Consider the following 23,904-nt stretch of genomic DNA (forward strand, 5'->3'; position numbering starts at 1 on the left):
CGGTCCTAATTCTGGAATCCAGAAATCTAAAAGGCTACTGAATTATGTGACTGCACTAATGGCTGAACTAACGGGGATAATGTTGGCACTAACCTGGGTAAGAGATGTGTGACCAACTGCAGCTGTTATTTTATCTGATTCCTTGTCAGGTATTATGACACTCAGAACAGGGACTTTAGAAAGCAGAAATGACATAAGTGAATAACGTTCATAACTATGGAAATAATGCAAGCAGGTAGTTGTGTAACAATAGAATGGGTTCCAGCACGTATCGGAATACCTGGAAATAAGATGGCTGACAAAGCAGCAAGACAAAGCTCTAAAAAAATGAGGAAGTGGATATGGTGGATATTAAGATACCCATATGTAGACAAGAATTTAAAAGTGTGATCGCAAAGGAGCTTGCGAAGGAATGGCAAGAATTATGGACTGAGGAAACAAAAGATTTTATGATATATGCTAAAAAAACAATTGAAGATACTACACTCCATTCATGACAGAAAAAGCAAAGTAGTAATTTTTAGAGAGTTAACAGAGTTATCATTGTGCCTTAAATGATAAGGTAAACTTACTAAAAAGACTTCAAAGACAGACTGTTTAGTGTGTGCAAAACCAAAGAAACTGATGACCATGTTCTATGGCACTGTGTGCAATATTCTATGGAAAGAAAGTTTCTTTATGAAAAATTGAGACAATTTAGAATCAAAGATTTGTTCCCTAAAGGAGAACATCAGGGAAATGGAATAGTGCACACACAAAAAAGCGTTGCTGCATTTCCTGAAGGTTACTAGATTGAGTCAAAGGATATTAAGAAAAAACTTGGCCTAAAAATAAAAGAAAAAAGTGGCTGTCATAGCCTTGTATGAGACTACTGTGCCAAAAAACAAAAACACACAAGACAGATAGCAGTTCAGTTCTTGGGACCTGGAAAGGAAGGTGCTCCTCTCTGGTCAAAAGAAACCTGAGGGATAGCCTGCTTGTTTTCTGCCTGCAATTTTGCATAGCTGGATTTGCAGGGAGAGAGAACACCTAAGAACCACAACTGTGAGATAAAGGTAAAGCTAAAGCGGGCAAGCAGGAAAAGGTGTGGGGAAGCAGCAGCAATGAATTGCATCAAGCCATAGGTGGCTGCTGTTTATAGGGTCTCTGGGCTGGAACCCAGAATAGTGGGTGAGTGTGACTGAATACAACCCTGTGTTCAGACTTACACACTATTGTAATAATCTTTATACAAGCTATGCCTTGTAAGGTATTATTTGAAAACTCAATTTGCTGGTCAGTATTGTCTTGATAAAATGAGTGTGGTAACACTATGTTAAGTTAGAAGATTCCCTCATATGATATTATTAACACATGTTCCAAACCTCACAGCCTTGCCCAGGCACAAGTTAGCTCTGTCCTAAACAACGGAAGGAATGTGTGCTTGCCTTTGTTTGCATTTAAGCAGTAAATAGTGTCATCAAGCAGTAAAGAAAAACAAAGAAAGTTCAAACAGGTGAGGGGAAAAAAAACCAAGCAGGGAACATCCTTCCACATAGACTCTGTCTCCTGGTTCTCAGCTGCAAATGTTTTTTAGGAGGGGGGCTGAAACTATAAAAAGGAGAGACAAACACACCAAGGGACCCCTCTTTCTCTCCCTGCCCTTCACCTTCTCTGCAACTGAAAAGACAAAAGGAAACAGCCACTGGACTCTGGGGGAAGGGTCCTGACCCGAAGAGTTTGGTCAGTACACTTGCTGGAAATATGTGACCAGAAAGTCTGCTTTGTAACTAAGAGCTAGTCTACACTGGCAGGGGCGGTTCTGTTTTTTGCGGCCTCAAGAATGACAGACAGCTGGCTTTCAGCGGCGCGCCTGCAGGTCGTCCGCGAGTCACGCGGATTCAGCGGCTTGCCTGCGGGAGGTCTGCCGGTGCCACGCCATTGGCGTCCCCACCACCAAATTGCTGCCGAAGCTGTGGGACTGGTGGACCTCCCGCAGGCGTGTTGCCAAAAGCCACCTGCCTGCTGCCCTCACAGCGACCAGCAGGCCACCCCCACGGCTTGCTGCCCCAGGCACGTGCTTGCTGCGCTGGTGCCTGGAGCCGCTCCTGTACACTGGAAACGTTAAAACACTGCCACAGCAGCACTTTACCATGGCTTGTGTAGTCGTGGCAGAGCTCTAAAATAACCACCTCCACGTGGGGTATGGCTTCCAGTGCTGGTGCACTGTCTACACTGGCACTTTACAGTGCTGAAGCCTGCTGCGCTCAGGGGGGGTATTTTTCACACCCGAGCGAGAAAGTTGCAGCGCTGTAAAGCGCCAGTGTAGACAAGCCCTTAGATAGTTTCTTAAGTCGGTACCAATCACAGTTTTATCTTTATTCTTATAACCATTTTGACATTTATGTCTCATTACTTATATTCCCTTAAAATTTCTTTGTAGTTAATAAGTGTTTTAAGTTAAAGTGTCTGGGTAACTCTTTTAAGTAATAAGTGGTTATATAATTTCCTTAATGATCTAATGGACTTAATATATTTGTACTGTCCAGGAGAAGACTCAGCAGTACAGGACATACATTTCTGGGGGAAGATTCAGGGCAGGGGAGGCGAGGGGGGGTGTTAGGTCACCCTGCAGTATAACCAAGGCTGGTAGGAGCCAGAGTGTAGCTGGGAGCCTGCAGTTACACAGACACTCGGTGTGGAATACATGCTGGAAGGCAGTCTATGAGCAGCCCAGGTGGGAGTTACTACAGCAAGGAATTGTAAGGCACCCAAGGTTGCAGGGCAGGGTTGACAAAGCCCCCCACTAGTGAGGACTGTGCCACAGTATGTTACAGTGGGCTCGAGTTCCCCTTCTGGCCGCAGGCGAAGTGGTGTAAACCCCAAAAAGAGAACAAGCCTTATTTGGGAACCTGAACAAAGTGCCAAATGTAAAGAGTCCAGAACTGGGGATGAAGACCCAAGAAAGGGCAAATAGACTGTTCAGTTATTGGATTCTTACATACCCATGAAAGGGTTTATTTGAACTTCATAACTTGGCTGAAGAGTGAAGCCACCAAAGACCCACCAAGGTCAGCTGGCAGCCTGCAAGGGGTGTCAAGGATGAGAAAAAGGACTGTGCTACTACTTCCAGCCACTAGGAGGTGCTCGAGTGCCCCTTTACACTGTTACATTGCTTGTCTGACAAAAAGGATGCTGGGCCAACCCGCTCTCTCACGAGTCATGGGACTGTTTGAGAGAAATATGGTACTGAGAAGGGCACAGTGTAAGAGAGCAAAAATGGTAAGCTCTTGACCAAGCATGAACAAATGACAAGCTTAGATTATTGCATTAAACTAAACAAATCAGATCTTACAATATTCAGCCTCTGTGAAAGATACCTTTTGGCTTAGAAATACGGTTAGTTTATCACCTAGTTGTGCATAGTGCTTATTCACTTAAAACTCTCCTCTCACTTTATATAATTAGAAAGTTTTGCACAAATTCTGACTGCTTTTTCAGCATGGTAATCCTGATAGGGTTATACAAACTACTACTTTTGCACGTTACTATTACATAATTTTAACACTCGATTTTCTTAATTACCTTCATTTGTGTTTCCAATGGTGTTTGTGCCAGGAAGGGAGGCTGCCCCACCAACATTTCAAAGAGAATTACTCCAACACTCCACCAATCGCACAGTTGTGTATATCCTGAAACAAAAGCAAAAACTTATAAAAATAAACCAGTGCTTTGGTTACTTAGATTTACATTTAAATGGATAACCAACATATCAAGTTAGAAGTATTTATTGCATTATCTTCCAGATTAATAATAATTTAATATTTATTTTTGACCCAGAAAAGGTTAAGAACAGCCATACTGGGTCAGACCAATGGTCCATTTAGCCCAACACCCTATCTTCTGACAATGGCCAGTGCCAGATACTTCAGAGGGAATGAACAGGCCAATTATCAAACAATCCATCCACTATCATCCAGACCCAGCTTCTGGCAGTCAGAGACTTAGGACAACCCATAGCATGGAGTTGCGTCCCTGACCATCCTGGCTAATAGCCACTGCTGGACCTATCCATTAACTTATCTAATTCTTTTTTGAACCAAGTTACACTTTTGGCTTTCACAACATCCCATGGCAACAAGTTCCATAGGGTGACTGTATTGTGCGAAGGACTTCCTTATGTTCGTTTTAAACCTGATGCCTATCGATTTTTTGGGGTGACCCCTTGTTCCAGTGTTATGTGAAGGGGTAATAGCACTTCCTTCTTCACTTTCTCCACACCATTCATGATTTTATAGACCATTATCATATCCCACTTAGTCATCTCTTTTCTAAAATGAGCAGTCTTTTTAATCTATCCTCATATGGAAGCTGTACCATACCCTCTTAATATTTTTTGTTGACCTTCGCTGTACTTTTTCCAATTCTAATACATATTTTTATTATATAGAGGTCATATGATATTCTCTTATCTATTCCTTTCCTAATGATTCCTACCATTCTGTTAATTTTTTTTTGACTGCCAATAAGCAGATGTTGTCAGAGAACTATCCCTGATGACTCCAAGCTCTTTTTCTCGAGTGGTAACAGCTAATTTAGATCCCATCATTTTGTATGTATAGTTGGGATTGTGTTTTCCAATATGCATTACTTTGCATTTATCAGCACTGAATTCCATCTGCCATTTTGTTGACCAGTCACCCAGTTCTGTCAGATCTTTTTGTAACTCTTCATAGTCATCTTTGGATTTAACTACTTTGAGCAATTCTGAATCCTCTGCAAACTTTGCCACTTTGCTATTAAACCCTTTTTCCAGATCATTTATTAATATGTTGAACAGCACAGATCCCAGTACAGATTGTTGGGGGACCCTACTATTTGCCTCTCCCCTTTGTGAAAGCTGACCATTTATTCCGATCCTTTGTTTCCTATCTTTTAACTAGTTGCTAATTTGTGAGATCTTCCTTCTCATTCCAAGACTGCTTACTTTGCTTAAGAGCTTATGGTGAGGGGCCTTGTCAAAGGCTTTCTGAAAGTCCAAGTACACCATATCTGCTGGATCACCCTGGCCCACATACTTGTGGACACATTCCAAAACGTTCTAATAGATTGAGTCATGATTTCACCTTACATGCCTCAATCACTTTTGACTCCCCCCACCCCCCCGCAACATATTGTGTTCATTTAGGTGTCTGATCATTCTGTTTTTTTACTATAATTTCAACCAATTTGCTTGGTACTGAAGTTCGGCTTACTGGTCTATCATTGCCACAATCGCCTCTGGAGCCTTTTTTAAAAATTGGCCTTACATTAGCTATCTTCCAATCATCTGGTACAGAAGCTGATATAAGCGATTGTGAAATGTAACCTATTAGTAGTTCTGCAATTTCATATTTGAGTTTCTTCAGGACTCTTGGATGAATATACCCTGTTGATTTATTACTGTTTAATCTATCAATCTGTTCTAAAACCTCCTCTTTTTGACACCTCAATTTGGCACAGTTCCTCAGATTTGTCACCTAAAAAGAATGACTCAGGTATGAGAACCTCCCTCACATCCTCTGCAGTGAAGACTGGTGCAAAGAATTCATTTAACTTATCTGTTACTGACTCCATACAAGTGCTGGTCTTCAAAAAGGGCCAAACTCTTTAGACATCAGTCATTTTGCAAAGGGATCAAATTAAAAAGCTTTACCTGTTCGTAAGAGTACTTCTGGTGCAATGTAATTAGGTGTGCCAACAAGTGAATGTGCCAAACAACGCTGATGCTGACGTGCTGCCCTACGCTCAAGTGGCTTAAGCCTGTCTCCACATCTACAGTTTGCTGGATCACCCCATTCATTACTGAAATCCATGCTGTCTTGACGTGAATGGTCACCTACAATATAAAAATAAAGTATTGTGGGTTTTTAACCCCTTAGTTGGGGTTCTCAACTAAGACCAGTTTCTTTCCAAATTCTTTAACATTCCTTTTTATGAAGAACACTCTCTGCTCTAATGAATCAAAGAACTTTAAAATAAATATAATTAAAAGTGAACTTGTAAAGAACTTAAAACATTGAGCTTGTGTGCTTTTTTTGCTTATGATGTAAAAGAATGCCTGAAAGTTGAGTTATTTTCTTTTGTTGGTTAAAAACTGATTTTTTGCGCAACAAATAATAGGAAATGTCAATTCTGATCTTCCCTAGTTTTGCTGGAAGTATAGGAAGTATATGGTTATTTCTCTCACCTGCAGTGAAAGAGGGCCACCTCCAAAATATCAATCACTGAAGTTAAATATGTGTTTAAAAAATAGAAAGTTTTAAACAGTCTGATTAAAAATCTTACCTATCACAATTGTTCAACCTTCCCTCTCTTGCCTTATGTAATGTCATCCCTCTTGCTACTTCTCCAATCACCGTAAAATATACCAGGCTAAAGAGGAACTGAATTTCTAGTGTAAAAACAAGCCAAAAAAGTGAGTTTTGAAAATAATCTATTGAAGAAAAAAGGTACAAGCCCAATTTTCATTTAATTCTTTGCAGGTTACCTATGAGAAAAAAAAGTAACCGTAAAACGAAGAAGGAATCCAGATAGTGCCACTTGCAGAACTAAATGCAAAATTATCTTTGCTGTAAGCTTCCCGCAACTACCCTGAAGGCATTAAATAAACTTTAATCTTTTTTTAAAAAAGAAGCTCAATTAGTGAATTTCCACATAACTGCAGAAGAGGGATGAAGAATAATAGATCTTGGGTAAAATTGTCAAAAACATCCACATGACTTAGGCTCCTACGTCCCATTTTCAAAAGTGACTTAGGCCTGGTCTATACAGAATTTTTGCACTGATATAACTATTTTAGTTAGATTTTTTTTTACCAAAATAGTTATATCAGTACAACAAGTGTGCACGCTGCTATATTGGTTTAGCTTATTCCATTTCCCTTATGGGTATTAAATTCTAACTTTTTTCATGTCATGTTCATCTTTCTACTCTTACCTAATTCATGAATAATAAGTAACAAAAATAGCTTCTTACCACTCTGATAGTATTTGGAATCATGTGTCCATCGAAAACCTGTACAAAGCCCGAAGTCAGTCAGTTTAATATGACCATCACGATCAATCAAAATGTTATCTGGTTTAATGTCTCTGTGAATGAAGCCCATCTTGTGAACACTTTCAACTGCACAGGTCAGCTCTGCTATATAGAATCGTGCCAGATTTTCTGGGAAGACACCCATTCTTATTAATAGGCTCATCATATCACCTCCTGGAATGTAATCCATTACAAAGTACAAATTGTCCTTATCTTGGAATGAATAGTACAGGCGAACCACCCACTCATTGTCAGCCTCTGCAAGGATATCCCGCTCAGCTTTAACATGAGCAACTTGGTTCCGAAGCAGCACATCTTTCTTCCGCAGGGTTTTTGTTGCATATAAAGCATTAGTGTCCACTTTCCTTGCTAGGCAGACCTCTCCAAATGCCCCAATGCCAAGAGTCTTAATTTTTACAAACATTGATTTGTCCATTTTAGCCCTTTTGAGACGAATGTAGTTAGATTCCTTCTGGCACAGCATTTTTCTCATTTGATCCTGGGCATCTTGGGACAACCCAACCTATGTAACAAAGTTAAATTTCACAAGTGAAAAACACTTTTCTCGTTGTCGTGATCATCATACATTTAGAAGGTCAGGCAAAGTAAAGTAAAAACTTGCATGTAAAATGAGAAGTAATCCTTCAAGTTTTTTCCCTAATACACATTAAGTCTCTATAAAAACACTTAAGGTTGAAACAAAAAATCCCCACAAAATGTGCAATCTAAGGGGCAGTTATAACAACAATTTGCACAAGGTGCCATGCACCACCATGCTCTTGAGTAAGGGAGCCATTTTTGGGAACGGAATAGGATGAGAGAAAAAGACAAGCTGATGGTGGTTGCCTTTCATGTCCTCTGTAGAAGAAACAGGATTGTAAGGTAGGAGGCAGGCAGTAACCCACTATCCTTCACAGAGATGTTCCCACATGGGAATACTCCCTTACATATTGACAACTGTACAGATTTGTCCATGATTCCCTGCATACCTAACTTTTACTTGATTCTCTGCATTAATGGGAGTCATTACTTGCTTGATTCCTGACACAATTAACTGAATGTATTGCTCTGTAGATTTTCCAATTAGTTACCCACTGTTTGATCACTGATTCTTTGCATACTTAGTTGTTTTTGCATAACTATTTCCATTTGGTTCTTAATTAAAGGTGTCCTTCCAAGGCTTCTGTCCTATTTTGCTTCTTATGAAATACAAAGGCACAATGAAAGGTGGTTCTGCTTGTGTTTTTACATTAAAAAGACAAGTCTTGTCTATCGTGGAAGATACTATAGTGGCTGGAGAAGTAATGAAACTATCAAACAACAGAAGCCAAGACAGCAAAAGGTGAACAATTGAATGGAGAGAAGATTTTCAGTCAGGGTATTTAATATTCTTGTTTTAGTTAATTATTGTCTAATGCAAATTAATATTTTGATAAAATATCTTTGTTGAAGATTCTACGCCATCCTTTTAAGTAAGGTATTAGACTTCACAACAAACATCTTCTGGAACCCTAAAGAGATCCCATATAAAGATGTGAAAAACCAAATTTGATACTCCTGATATTTCTCAGGCAGAACACATGCACAATAAATTGTTTTTAAACCATTTAGGCCATCTTTAGATTCAGAACAGCAAAATAGGACATAAGACTTTTTTTTGCCAACACACCTGTTCAGGTCATATTTGGTTACATAATTCATTATTTTATTGCCTTTTCTGATTCCCAACTCGCTTAATTGGATGGGTCACCTAACAGGAACTAGGGAGACTTGGGCTCTATTCTGGGCTCAGCCACTGGCCTGCTGGGTGACTGAGCAAGCCTCACCAGCTGTAATGGGAATGATGCTGATAAAAAGCACTATAAAAGGATAATTAGTCCTCCACCTTTCCATACCTCCCTTCTTTTCTCAAAATCTCTTCCTTTTCTCTTTTGGTGATTTCATCTGCAATTCCATGACTTCAGTAATCTTTATAGCAATGACTTGCAAATTCAGTTCTGGATTTCAGATTCTCTGATGTTTTCCTCTGGATAGCTCAATCAGTTTAAACTGAATTTCTAAGCTTACCTCCCAGTCTCTTTCCAACACTCTCCATGATGTTACCAGAGAAAACAGCATCAGCATTCAGGCCCATAATCTAGAGGTCTTTCACTCCTCCCTTTTTCACTACCTATTCATTCAGGTGGTACCCAAATCTTGCCATTTCTACCTCCATAACATCTCAAAATATTAAGTTAATATTTGTACCATAGTAGCATCCAGCAATGGCAATCTGTATTAGGGAACCACTCTATGAACACATGTAAGAGACAGTCCCTACATTGACTACCTTACAGTCTAATTTGAGACAAAATAGGTAAACAAAAAGAAGGAAGAAGTGAGGGAGAACAAGAACAGAAATCATGGTTACATAGGTAGCTACTGTCCAGTTTAATGATTCCTGAAGGCACTTTTTATTTTAAAATGAAAATCAACTAGCCAACTGGCATACACTAGACCATAGCAGATTTCTTACAGGCATCACAGCAACAGTGGGTCTCAAGCAGAGATTTGAAAATTTGACCTTGTGTCTGTCCATACAACAAAAAAAATCTGGTGTAGTCTTCACAATCTCCAGGCTTGACTACTGCAGCCTCCTCCTCTGTGGCCTTTGAACACCCATGATGCTCTCCTTTGGCTTCATCAAAACACTGCCAAGATCATATTCTTTGCCCATCAGTCACACCATTCCATCCTCTCTAACGGCAGTGTACTAGCTCTTCTTCCTCCATGGCATCAAATTTAAGTGTTTTGTCCTTATCTTCAAGAACCAACAAGCCTCTGATCTCAACTAGCCTTATCTCTTCATGTTGCTTGCCAACCCCTTTGCTCCATCCAAAATCTCAGCATCAATACCTTATTTATCTTCTTTCCCCCCACACTTTCCTCCACACCACCCACACTGTACCTCAAACACCCTTCCTGAGCTGATCTGCAAAGTCCCCTCCTCTTCTTTATTAATATTGCTTTAGGACCCACTTCTATGATGGCTACAAGAAATTAACCAAGAAATCTATTATTTTTAAACTATATATGTACACATACATACACTCCATACTCCCCCACAAAACACTCCATTCTCTTTACTCATGCCTTACAATAGCCCTTGCTGAATAGCCATGCGATTTCATTGACATTACCTCTATTTTCCTTCCCTATGGTCTTGTTAATCCCTACATCATAACTAATTTTATTTTCACACTCTTCAGGGCAGAAAGGTTGTGTGTGTTCTGGGAGGTGCCTCAGACCACTTTTAGCACCCTTAGACAGAATAAGATAATAGAAGCAAGTGCATACCTCTAAAATACATTATTGTTCCACCTGTGAGACAGCTGCTCCACACCGAAAAAACCCAGTTCTCTCTACTGAGCATCTTCCTTTAGACACCTGCCCTCCCACACGGAATATACACTGGCTGAAACATTTTGGTGGCCCTTTTCCCTCAACTTCCTGCAGAAGGAGAGAAATCCTGAAATCCACTCCTGGTTTAATCCTCTTAACTCTCCTGCAAATAACGATGAAAAAATGCTAGGAGAGAGACACGGCCATCAACTTTCACTTCTTCTCTTACATCTTGAATAGGAAGGTGAGTTGGCCTATTCCTGTCAGATTTCTCTCCCACTGCATACTAAAGGGAGCTGCTTCTCCCATAATGACACCCCATTTTTCACCATCCAACCCCCCCAAAAGACCCTCCTTCTGAATTAAACACATTTTATGTGAATTGAGCACAATTACCATAAAACATATTTAGTGTAAAATAGTCAATTAAAATGTTATCATCTATGTTAAGCATGCAGGGGGGAAAAAAAATCACCACCACCAAGAGTGATATGAGTCAACATAAGTAACTGTGTTTACACCATTGCAGAGCACACTCAATAAAGTGCTCCAAATAAGAAATGAAATTGAGGTTTGCAAATCAAAATTAGTTATGATCTTGCACTTAAGTACCCAAATGTAATATAAAAAAAAAATACATCAACTTCATGCTTTAGTTTTGATGCAGGTATACATGCAGAGTCCTTTGGAAAGGATTCATGCTATTCTTAATATAATACTGTTACTCCAAAGTCTTACTTGCCCACACAGTAATGGAGGCTATAGAAGTCAGCAAAGCTTCCAACACCTTAAGAGTTTAAATCAGCTGTTAGTGAAAGTGAAAAGGAAAAAGAAGACTAAGAATAAACATCTAGAGAGACTTCCAGGAATAAATCTTATTTGCTAACATTTAATTATGTTGTGATTAAGTAGACACTTATATAAGAGTACAGTTTAAAGCAAGATTTTTTTTTAACAGCAGGAGTATGGATTTTGAAATGTTGTCTCAGTCAAGCAAAAAAAAAATTCAGTTAAAGGTATCAATTTTAAAGAACCACTTTTGTCTAAAATTCTGTTACCTACTAATATTCCCAGAAAAATTAAGATTACAAATAAAACCTAAGATTATTATAAAAATCATAGCTAACATTCTATTTTCTTGTTTTAATGTGAGTGTTTCTCAATGTTTTCTATAAAGTCAGTTTCACAGTTTCCTCTGTTGTGTGGGTCTTTACATAGCAAGAAGACAGACAAAAAATGCGACTGTAAAAAACACAAATTGGCAAGGGTCATCAGATACATCATCTAATGCCAGTTTTTAAACAAAAAGCAATCTTTAAAAAAACAAAACAAAAAAAACGTCAATTAATAGAACATGTACTCTTGGGCCAGTGCTAGATAAAAGAGTATAGGTTTTACAGAACTGTGGCACTTTTGTTGCTTGCTGCAGTGTTTTAAAGTGGAGATTAAAATGAGTTTTAAATTCCCTACCCAAGGTTCAGTTAATGTACTATGACAGCCCAACGCTGCATTCCTTGTGTACCCAGAATTCTCACGGATATTAATAGCAATATTGCACAGTATGGAAGGACTATGGAATAGAGAATCAAACCCTCAGTACATTTAGCTGACTAGACTATTAGAACTACATTTTTTAGAATGAAATTTCCTGGACAAATACCATCACACAATGGTGTCAAACTGGTGAAAGTGAAGGGAGTAATCATTCTTTGAGGCTCTATATGGAGACTTTAGCCAGCCCTATTACCATTTCTTCCTAAACGGCATTTACAGAAATCTTTAATAATACTTAATTGTGACAATTTTAACAAATAGTTTCCCCCAAATCAGCATTAATATCATCAGTGATAAAAACCTGGGAGCCATACAGCTACGCCCAATGCAAGCTTCAATAAGTTTACTTCAGTCTTCTCATAAATGACTCACATTATTAGTGTTTAGAATACAAAATATTTTGGTTTGGTTTGATTAATTTAAAACTGTACTTTCTAAAGAAAGGAATGGGATTACTTAAACAAATACTGAAAGGCTGGCTACGTCTTAAACATGTGGTCAAACTAAAAATGAACTTCAATACCAAAAGATACTACAACTGCCCACAAAATTGCAGTATAATCAAGAAACCTGTCTAGATATTCAGTTTTTAAAAATGTATACCAAAAGCTAAAGTAGTTCCATTTAAATATTGAAGAAAATAAAGGTTTTACCCGCATCATTTCATTCTCTAGTTGTTTCTTACGATGCAATCGTTGCTGATGAGACTTGAGTATGTTTTCCACATGTTGCTCCATGAAGAATTTAAAGGCCTGAGGAGAATAGCTTTGAATGCGAGACTCCCTTCGCTCTTCATCTCTCTTATTTTTCCTGACAGGAACAGGTGAGGTTGTTATTTGTTTTTTTTCTTTATCTGTCCCATCAACACATTCATTATTCTTTTCACTCTCTTCCTCCTTAGGTAAGTTGGGATGATCTTCTTTGCTAGGTTTGGTTCCTGTCTCATATAGACTGATAGATGGATTCTGATGTAGCAAGTGTTTTGGGTAAGGTGGTGGAGGACCTTGGTAATTTGGAGCTTCTGCAACAGGTGTCATAACTGCCATGTTGGTAGATGGACTCTCAGAGAAGGGGACTGGTTGGATAGCTTGCATTGGCTGCGGCATCCAAGAAGGATGAGTTGGTGCTAAGGCAGTCTGCAGCTCTGGCTTTAATACTCGCATACTTTTTACTGGCTGCTGAATGGGAGCCGGGGTTATAGCTGTTACTGTGGTGGCTGAAGGCTGAGAACTGCTAGAGTGATTCTGTCTATTTCCATGAGGGTTATTGAAAGAATTTGATCTTACTGGAATGTTGGGTTGCCATGTAGGGATTTCATGTCCACTGCCAGGTGGTGATTGGGGTGGAACAGATGAAGGCTGTGACCAGGACATTGGTATTCCAGGTAGATTTATATTGTAAAGTTCCATGTTGTGGCTGTTTCTATTTGGCACCATCATGGACTGAGGAATGTTTCCATTGGTGTATGCTGAAGGAGGAACAGATCCTCCTGCTTGCATCTGCAATGCTGTAGGGCTTTGCCTATTAGTTGGGGATATTGGGTACGGAGGGGGCGGCTGACGATTGACTGAGTTCCCAGATATAACATTCTGATGAACCATGAAATCAGTCTGACAATTGCCATTTTGCATTCCAGCTCTTCCTGATGGAAAACTAAACTTGCTATTGGCAGAACTCTGCATGATTATTGGTTGCCTGCCAAGAGGAACAGAATTAATGCCTCTTTGTCCCTGTGTAGAAGAACTTATGGGTGATGGATTCATTGGCGGTGGCGGATAGCCATCCTGCCATGCTCCTGGTGGTACTGGAGAAATGCGAGAGATCATATATTCCATGCTTCCAGAATAACGTTTTGTTTGAGCATTTGGTTCCCAGGAAGGAGGTGGAGGAGTTGTTCCTCTTGGTGGAGGAGTCTGCCCTCTTGGAGGAGGAGGAGGGGGAGTAACACTCCTTACTTGTGGTGGAGGTGGTGGATTCACTCTTTGTCCATTGCCAGGATGAGCCTGAACAAATGCTGCTAATCCAGAACCAGATAAGGGCCTTCCTACATCTGACTGAGAACTTGGACTTTCTGAACGATAAGCTATACTATCTCCCAATGGAGGGCCATGTCTCTGAGGTACCAAGGACTCTTTAGAACCTTTCCAGCTCTGTTTGCGGTTAATTGATTGCTGCACACCACCTGCTTTTACAAAAGAAAAAAAAAGCACAGCATTTGTTATAAAATAAAAGCTCTAGTTGCAGCTTGCAATATTTTACTATTATTCTAATTCAGTTACTTTTCCTTTTTTTGGCAGTTACCTTACTGCTATGAAGTAGATGATAAATTTTAATGTAAGCCACAATAAGTCACATGACTGATTTGCGACTAATCAGAAAGAAAGCTATAGAACTATTTCTAGCCCAGAAAAGCTGAGCAAAGAAAAATTTATTGACCTACATTTTACATAACATTGATAATATAAACATTACATCAAATCAATCTTATAAAGTGACAACTCAGTGATGTACTTGAGGGGTTCATAACCCTTGAGTTAGTCAGCTGAACGATGGCTAGAACTTGTACACCTGTAAACAAGCACATTAAATTAAAAAGATCATGCACTTAACACAGTTTAATCTAAGTGTATTATGTTCCTTGTATGCAAAGTTCTGTTCATCAAAAGGTTTTGTTTTAAATCGTTCTGAAAGATACTATATGTTTGTAAGTGTAAGATAAGACTGCATACATGCAAAATTTACAATGACCATCTCTCTGTTGAATTCTTAAAATTTAACTCCTTTAAGAATTACATAGCAATCTTTTATTGGAGGTACCAGAAAGTAATTACATGACACAGACATTATGTCATATGAACAGGGCAATTTTGTGTTTAATTTTGAAAGTTTTTGTTCATTATTGTCACTGCTGCAAATCAACATTTTTTCCATAGATGAAAAATTGGTAAATTGTGATAGACTGTGCAAGTAAGAATGAAAGTCATGCACAAATTCTAGTTAACTCAATTTAACAGGTTGAAAGATAGTGGACTGAAAATGAAAGACCTGTTTTACTTTGCTAGTGTTGTTTTTATGTTACTTTCTTGTACATAAACAATTTAACTGTAACTGCACAGAAATTAAGTGATATGACTCCCAAAATTAAGAAATTAATGAAAATTATTCAACACAGGAAACGAACACCACAATTAGAGGTCTGAACATGATTATGAATGATGTTGAAAACATAATCTAAAAGCTTGTTATAAACTAATGTCAAGTACTGTCATTTAAGTGGATTACTTTATAAAGTATACTAAAAAATTTCACCATTTTCAAGAAAAATGGTATTTCAACCTCCTATTTAATTGTTAAAGTTTATGCTTCACTTCCCCTCCATCCTCCAGTTGAGAGTGCATTAATTGAAATGTTTGGCTAATTTATGATTTCTTTCTATAAGAAAAATACCTATTTGATACACATACCTGGTGGTTTCACGCCTGCATTAATAGGTCTGGCTGCTGCTGCAGCCATCTGCTCCCGACGAGGATCCTGGTAGCTCATTTTACTTATGAATTCAATAGCTGCTTCTATACTACGGCTGTTAGTTTGCCTAAGAGCTCGTACAACCATATCCTAAAGGGAAAATTAAGTTAAAATATTTTATTTTATTTTTAAAATTAACAGAAGAGTCAAAAGCACAGTTGAGATTTTCAAAGCACTGCAGAGGGATTTTGCCACACATCTTCCATTAATTTTAATAGAAAATGTATGGCTAAATCTCACTGACAGATCTGTAAAATCTCAAAGCATCTCCTTGAGTCAGAAAAACTGCAGTTAAATCTCACACTGCTGAGATGCCCCAAAAAATTAACATGTTAGAGTCTCATTTTAGTGTATCTACTGTGCGGTTTGAATCTCAGAATTACTGTTACAATTTGTTCATGTGCCTATATATTACTGAAAGACAGTAACCTCTACAGAATTAAGGTTGCAACCAGCTTCCAATATGAGGCTCTATTTTTAGCCCCCACTGAAACTTGCAAAATAGCTAAAAACTGTATGGTTGAAAATCAACTGATTTATTGTGAAAGCAAAGGAAATAATGAATTACAGGTCACAAAAAGTACTCTGATTTGAAATTCTGAATGTTGGCTTTTTACTGTTACTTCAGCATTAACTCTGAATCTCCTTGTACACTAATGAACTGACTATATTGGAAGAAAACAGGCTGACGTCAAGTAACATTAAAAGCCTTTGACGAGGTCCCTCACCAAAGGCTCTTAAGCAAAGGAAGCAGTCATAGGATAAGAGAGAAGGTCCGCTCATGGCTCGTAACCGATTAAAAGACAGGAAACAAAGGGTAGAGATAAATGGTCAGTTTTCAGAACGGGAAGAGTTAGTGGTGGCTCCCAGGGACCTGTACTGGGCCCAGTGCTGTTCAACATATTGTGATGGGGCAAGGGGCCAGATGGCTACACTAAAGTACTGAGAAACAGGTATGTTAGCCCCAGGCTAAACAAATCTCTAGTACCCTGGTAATAAAATGGCAGTTGCTCCAGGTTAATCAAGGCACCTGGGGCCAATTAAGATCTTTCTAGAAGGCAGTGGAGATAACTACTTTAATTAGAACACCTGCAGCCAATCAAGGCAGGCTAATCAGGGCACCTGAATTTAAAAAGAAGCTCACTCCAGTCAGGCAAGGAGGAGCCAGAGGAGAAGGAGAGTGTGTGAGGAGCTGGGAGCAAGAGAGCTGAGAGTGAGTGTGTGTACTGCTGGAGGATTGAGGAGGACAAGCATTATCAGACACCCAGAGGAAGGTCCTGTGGTGAGGATAAAGAAGGTGTTTGGAGGAGGCCATGGGGAAGTACCCATGGAGTTGTAGCTGTTGTGCAGCTGTTACAGGAGGCACTACAGACAGCTGCGATCCACAGGGCCCTGGGCTGGAACCGAGAGTAGAGGGCGGGTCCGGGTTCCCCCCAAACCTCCCAACTCCTGATCAGACACAGGAGGAGCTGACCCAGACTGTGGGTTCCACAAAAGGGGAAGATCACAGAGGTGAATAAATCTGCCAATAAGCGCAGGACCCACCAAGGTAGAGGAGGAACTTAGTCACAATATTCATAAATGATCTGGAAACAGGGGTAAACAGCGAAGTGGGAAAGTTTGGAGTATAAAAAATTACTCAAGACAGTCAAGTCCAAAGGAGACTGCAAAGAGTTACAAAGGGATCTCACAAAAGTGGGTGACTAGGCAACAAAATGGGAGATGATATTCAGATTTGATAAATGTGAAGTATTGCACATTGGAAAACACAATCCCAACTATACATACAAAATGATGGAATCTAAATTAGCTGTTACCACTCAAGAAAGATTTTGGAGTCATTATGGATAGATCTCTGAAAACATCTGCTCAACGTGCAGCTGCAGTCAAAAAAAAAAAAACTAACAGAATGTTAGGAACCATTAGGAAAGGGATAGACAATAAGACAGAAAATGTAATTCCACTACATAAATCCATGGTATGCCGAAACCTTGAATACTTGCATGGAGTTCTAGTTGCTCCATCTCAAAAAAAAAACAACAACTATATTAGAATTAGAAAAGGTACAGAGAAGGGCAATATATATTAATAAAGGTATATAATTTTCATATGAGGAGAGATTAAAAAGAGATTTTTCAGCTTGGAAAAGAGACGGCTAAGGGGGGGATATGATAGAGACGTATAAAATCATGAACGGTGTGGAGATACCAGGGTCACCCAATTAAATTAATAGCAACAAGTTTAAAACAAAAGTCAGCCAGCCTGTGGAACTCGTTGCCAGAGGATGTTGTGTATGCCAAAACTGCAACAGGGTTCACAATAAGTAAGTTAATGGAGGATAGATCCATCAGTGGCTATTAGCGAAGATGGTGAGGGCTGCAACCTCATGCTCTAAGTGTCTTTAACCTCTAGACTGCCAGAAGCTGGGAGTGGACCACAGGGGATGGATCACTCTAACTGTCTGTTCTGCTCATTCCCTCTGAAGAACCTGGCATTGGCCAAAGTCAGAAGACAGGATATTGGCCTAGATGGACCATAGGTCTGATCAAATATGGCCATTATGTTCTTAATTATTTCTGTTCAAAGGGAATGTTTTTTGCTACTGATCTCAGTGACAGTAGCATCAGACACTTGGGTAGGATTTTTAAAAAGGATGAAGAGTTAGGCACTCAATACCCACTGAATTTCAGTGAGATGTGTGTGCCTAACTCTCCTAGACTCCTTTAAAAAAACCCTTGAACATGTTGCCTTTTACTGACTGGTTGTAGCTTTTGGAGAGAAACAAACCAAACCAAAGTATAAAGGGTCCTTCAATGGGTGACAATTAAAAAGTGTTCCTGTAGCTCAAGTAATAGATGTCTATAGGACCAGCTGACTACTCCCTGCTCTGCCAAGGTATGGTTCACTTTGGAGCAGTAGTAGTCTTTCCTTAACTAAAACTGATCTTGATCTTTCTTGTAACCACCCAAAAAAACCTTCTGCTTTTAAAAGTTTAGAATTCAGGTTCATTCACAATTAAAACGGCTGATATTTTTGAATAAATTAAAGTACTTTTTGAGATTACAAGATTCCTTTTAAAATAGGCTTCTTTTTGAAAACACTGACACATCTAACATCTCTGTGCCCCACCAGATGAAATCACACATCACCACAAAATCCATAATTTAAGCAGATTTTCCCTGATGCAGTGTCACCATTTCTTAAGCCAGGTACAGAAGCACAGTGAAAATCTTTGTAAATGCCAACAGTTTAGATATTGATTTGTGTGTATGCAATTTTCAGCAAGAATGTAGGCATTTTTTTTAATTGGATATTTGAAAACTAGACACAATTGTCTATCATTAAACAAAATGGAGACAAGAAATGGAGAACAGATACTATGAAAACCCCTGTTGTCAATGAGTTCTTTCAGCAGCTAAAGTAAATGTACTGAGCTGATATATCATTTATACGAGCTGAATGCATTTGTATGTCATTGAGGAGCTCTTTTTCATAATCTTTGTGTATGGGCAACAATATGGTGATCTCTTAACCACTCCTTCTTGAAGTCTTTGCTAACAACACTATGTTGGTGTACAACAAACATGACAGCAAAACACTCTGCCTAACCTTTAAAGGAAATTAGTGCAAAATACGTTGATTCTTTAATATTAACCTGCAATTACAACTTTTGATATGATCATTATTTTGACTATTACAATTATGAATAAACCATTCTACCTTATTCATTCATGCATCCGACGAAGTGGGTATTCACCCACGAAAGCTCATGCTCCAATACGTTTGTTAGTCTATAAGGTGCCACAGAACTCTCTGCTGCTTTTACAGATCCAGACTAACACGGCTACCCCTCTGATACTTGACACCATTCTACCTTGTTTGCTTGTAAGCTATCCTTGGCTTGCTATTACAAATTTTTGAAAGTGATGGGCCTGAGGTCTGTGCTCATTTTGCAGGTGTACTTTTGTGCTCAGGTTTACAAGTGCATGTATAAAAGGATCTTTTAGACCCACTTGCCAATGCATACGCTGCAAACAAACACATACAAAGGTCTCTAAATGTATTAATTCTTTATTCATGGAAACCAAAAATTGTCAATAAATAACATTACACACTTTCCGTACTAAAATGAAAACAAGTTCAGCTGGTATTGAAGTAGATGACAGGATTTCAGATAGATGCCTGTCAATCACCTCATCCATGTCTTTATACTGACCAACAATACCAACTTTCAAAGACATCATTGTGGGGCTCTGCTATATAATGTCTACATTTTTTCCTAGAAGACACTATATTGTTGAAGGCATTCTGCACAGCTCTCCTTGTGGTATATTTATTGTACATTCTTTAGTATCTGATTTAGGATATGTACATTATTTGCATATAACTAAGACTCAAGTGTTCAGATAAATAAGACAACAAATGCAGTTTTTTGTTAATATTCAGCTCAGATAATGAATCATTTTTCTGAACAAGTTTAAGTTATTCATAAATTGGGGCCTCTGAAATACTCATCTAAAAGAGAATAAAAGTATTTAAACATTTGGTATCTTTGCCTTACTATTCTGAACTGTATTGTTCTCACAACACATTTTAAACTACATAATCCAAAATTCCATTAAATTACTCTGAGGAAAATTCCAGACTTTGAATCCATTCATTTCCACACACAGGGATGTAAATGACTAATCAAACTACTAGTAATCTCATAGAAAGAACAGATTACACCGGATGTAGCGGAAAGAACATGGGTTATTTTAACCATACTAATGCCCCCTCCCCATTTTCTTTTTGGCCAGGTCACAGTAAAAAAATTAATTTGTATTTCAGGGAAATATTTTGACTATCATGCTACTTACACTCTTTAATTACAAAAAGGGTAACATACAGCTAAAATGTGTGTGCATGATTAATATTCAACAAAAATGCTTACCTCATCAAACCCAGCAGCCTGTAAGTCTTGTAGCATTTGTCGATTGATTTCAGATGTTCCCCTGGCTGAGGAGTTGGTTTCATTTGCAAAAGGCAGCAGGGAGTTTCGAATTTCTTGCAAAGCTTTATGGTATGTTACAAATTTGGGGGGATTTCGGCCTTGTCTGGGATCTTCAACTGACATTTTACCCATATTGTGCTCAGCCTTAGCAGCATCTGAGGGCTTAGGCAAATTCCTAAGGCTCTCTCGTATTTCTTGTAACATTTGCCGGCTGCTGCCAGTGTAGTTACTAGCAGGAAAAGTCTTAGGCCTCATTTGTCTATATCCTTCCGGCTTCTCACTTCTCTTCATGAAAACATGTATCTATGTAACCTCCACCAAGGATTCAACCACAAAAATTTCAAGAAAGGCTCGTTGGTAGTTTCAGAACTCACTCTTAAGCAAGAGTGAAAACATTCACCACTACTTGAGGTTCCAACAGTGCTGAAATTCACAACAACCAAGTCAGCCACCCTGTAACAAAAGAACATTCAAGTTACACATGCTGTTAACAGTGAAAAATTTGCAGGGCATACATATATAATTTCCTCCATATTTACTAAATTCATCATGTGCAACTTATCATTCATGCAGTCTTTAACCATTCTAAATTAAGAACTATTTTGGCCTGGCAACATTTAATTAGTAAACAATGTTTTAGTTGCCTCTCAAGTCTAAAGATCCCCAAATTGGGAGGGATTGAAATCAGGTTTATCAAACCTCAGGAGTAAACTTGTCTTAAAATTATTGACAATGATAAACACTGCTGATTTTTTTTCAAGCAGGGAGTGTACAGCCATCAGTTAACTCCAAACTTAGCTATAATCTTTGAAAGAGTCCTTGGTACCTGCTACAAAAACTAACTGCATGCTTGAGTTATTTTAAATTATGGCCCAAATATTTAAATCCTGAAACTTGCTTGAATTTAATCTCACCTAGAAGACAAGAGAAGAAAATATACATAATTTATTTTCCTCTTGACAGTAGTTTATCCTGATCACTGTCCTAACAGGTTGCTTTACTATGCTACTATTTGAAACACAACTTATTAGCACAGCTGGAGGATTATCAAAGATCTACACATCAAAAAGAATGTGATCTAAAGGACAAAAAATGGAGAGTAGGAATCTGGATTCCTTGATCCTGTTTCCTGCTCTACTCCTCCTCACTGTGATACCTTGGGTCAAGTCATTTGGCTCTCCATCACATCAATGCACTGGAGTTTGTTCCCCATCATTCCTCCCACCTTTCATTTTAAAGGACATTAAGAATTTAATCATAAACCAGATTTTTTTATGAATATCATCTGTTTTAATTTCCTAGCTAAATGCAGATGTCTGATATCAGCTTTGCTTGAAGAGAAGTGGGACACAGAAGAGCTCTGTGTAAGCTCGAAAGACTGTCTCTCTCACCAACAGAAGTTGGTCTAAAAAAAGATATTACCTTACCCCTCGTCTCTCTAATATCCTGGGACCAACACGACTACAACTCTGCAAACAATTTCAAATACCAGGCTATCTGAAATTGTGATATTGTAAAAACTTCAGTGCAACAGACTATGTGCTCTTACAGTATCACAAAAACTGAAATGTATTTAAATTAGCAAAAGTGAACTCAATATGGTAAACTGTTTCAAAAGAAATTTTTCAGTGTTTTATACAAAATGATAACGCTGCAAGTTCTCATTAAATATAATTTTCAATCAAAATTTTACACGTTGGTTTGAGTTAGCATGAAGAATTGTACTTCTTCCATGCCTAGGCAAACCACGCAAGTTAGTTCTGATACCACCTGTCTTATGCCCCCCTTTATAATGCACACCATATGCCTGAATATGAGAATAATGTATAAGACTCATCATTTTTTAAGCTCCCAAATGAATGCCATACAAAACCAAGTAAAAATAGTCTATTGTGTAGGAATCTATCATGACAAAAATTGGTATCAAGCAAACAAGTTGGGGAAGAAAACAATGGGAAAGGAAGGATGGTGACACTAATAAGGTTGTGAATTGAAAACAACCTACATACAAACTTTAATAGTTCTAGTAATTTATTTTTATAATGTAAGTCATAGATTTTAAGGTCAGAAGGGACCATTAGGATCATCTAATCTGTCATCCTGCATAACAGAGGCCAAAACCTCATCCAACAAATTCTACACCCAGTCCATAACTTTTGTTAGAACTATATCTTTCTAAAAGGAGATACTATACAGTCCTGATTTAAACATTGCATGTAAGGAAGAATCCATTACGTCCCTATGTAAATTGTTCCAAGTGTTACAATCTTTCCTCCGCCATCACTTCTTGGAATGGGGGCATGTGATGAAATAACTCTTAAAACTTCACAAAGAGTAACGAACAGTAAAATGACTATATTTACAGAAAACTACTTCAGATTATAAAACAAATTATGGGGTAGGCATGTATGTTTCTCTTACAAGCATTACAGCTGAGGGGGGAGAGAAGTGTTAGACATGCCAAACACTTGCAGCTCCCACTCTTGTGGATGCTCAGCACCTCTTAAAAACAGGCTAACTAGTTTTTAGTTCTGTGGTAGGATCTTAACCATTGATTTTACCCACCTTGTGCATAAAACCAAACATTTGCCTGCATTTGTCATGCTAGTGACAGCTACAGTAGTTTCCTATGCCATTTCCATTCCAACCCTGTTTTCATGTGCTCTTAAACTTCTACAAATGTCACCCCTAAGTTCTCCCATGTCTGGTCATTGTCACAAATTCAGCCATTTTGGGGATGAGGAGAATCCGGGGGGGGGAGAGGAAGGAAGAGAAGAAGAGTCTGAATAAAAAATATTAAAAAAAAAAAAAAAGGTTTTTCTATTGTAAAAATACTTTAAAATTTAAAGAAAAACATTAACTAACAAAGTCACTGTGGATAGAACCATGCCATATTTCATGAAAATAATCCTCAATGACAGATGCCTTTGAATGTTCTTGTAAAAGTTTTTTTTTTATTTTGACTCATTAAGGAAACAAACGACACTGTATACACAGAGTAAGCTTTTAAACCAAGCTCATAAGGTGTGCACAGATAAGGAAGATCATATTGGTTAACTTATGTGGTAAAAAGTTTCAGGTGGTGGAACAAGACAAGCAGAAGTGTGCGGAAACACAATGGACCCCTGCTCACTCAGCATGCATCTTATAAAGTAAAACCCGTGCAGTTCCTAAGGCTCCCCAGGAAAGGAACTCCATCCTACCAACAAAGTAAGGTGCAAGGAATGGGGCATTCTTGTGATATATTTTTTTTTTTTTTTTTTTTTTTTTTTTATGGGCAACGAAAGAAAACAAAGGCACAAATCCCCTTTATCACACGTAAAGGTGGCCTGAAAGTGCTGCATTGTGACTGCCCAAAAAAGTTTTTCTGCTTCTTTATCATCTTAGAAATATCA

The 23,904-nt window shown here is 38.5% G+C and overlaps 1 protein-coding gene across 2 annotated transcripts in view; it reads right to left on the reverse strand.

Annotated features, from left to right (window-relative positions):
- Positions 1-23,904, reverse strand: part of LATS1 (large tumor suppressor kinase 1) — a 42,601-nt gene that overhangs the window by 12,075 nt on the left and 6,622 nt on the right. Inside the window, exons 2-7 of one of the 2 annotated variants that reach the window (XM_032771782.2) lie at positions 20,450-20,962; positions 15,456-15,606; positions 12,645-14,173; positions 6,997-7,579; positions 5,675-5,857; positions 3,565-3,671 (exon numbers count right to left, since the gene is read on the reverse strand). In XM_032771782.2, the coding sequence (XP_032627673.1) occupies positions 3,565-3,671; positions 5,675-5,857; positions 6,997-7,579; positions 12,645-14,173; positions 15,456-15,606; positions 20,450-20,800 (2,904 nt within the window). In that variant the 5' untranslated portion in view covers positions 20,801-20,962. Of the gene's footprint in view, positions 1-3,564; positions 3,672-5,674; positions 5,858-6,996; positions 7,580-12,644; positions 14,177-15,455; positions 15,607-20,449; positions 20,963-23,904 lie in introns of both variants that reach the window. The other variant, XM_032771781.2, reaches the window with a different exon arrangement.

The sequence above is a fragment of the Chelonoidis abingdonii genome, chromosome 3, assembly GCF_003597395.2.
Source record: "Chelonoidis abingdonii isolate Lonesome George chromosome 3, CheloAbing_2.0, whole genome shotgun sequence".
Classification (NCBI taxonomy): domain Eukaryota; kingdom Metazoa; phylum Chordata; order Testudines; family Testudinidae; genus Chelonoidis; species Chelonoidis abingdonii.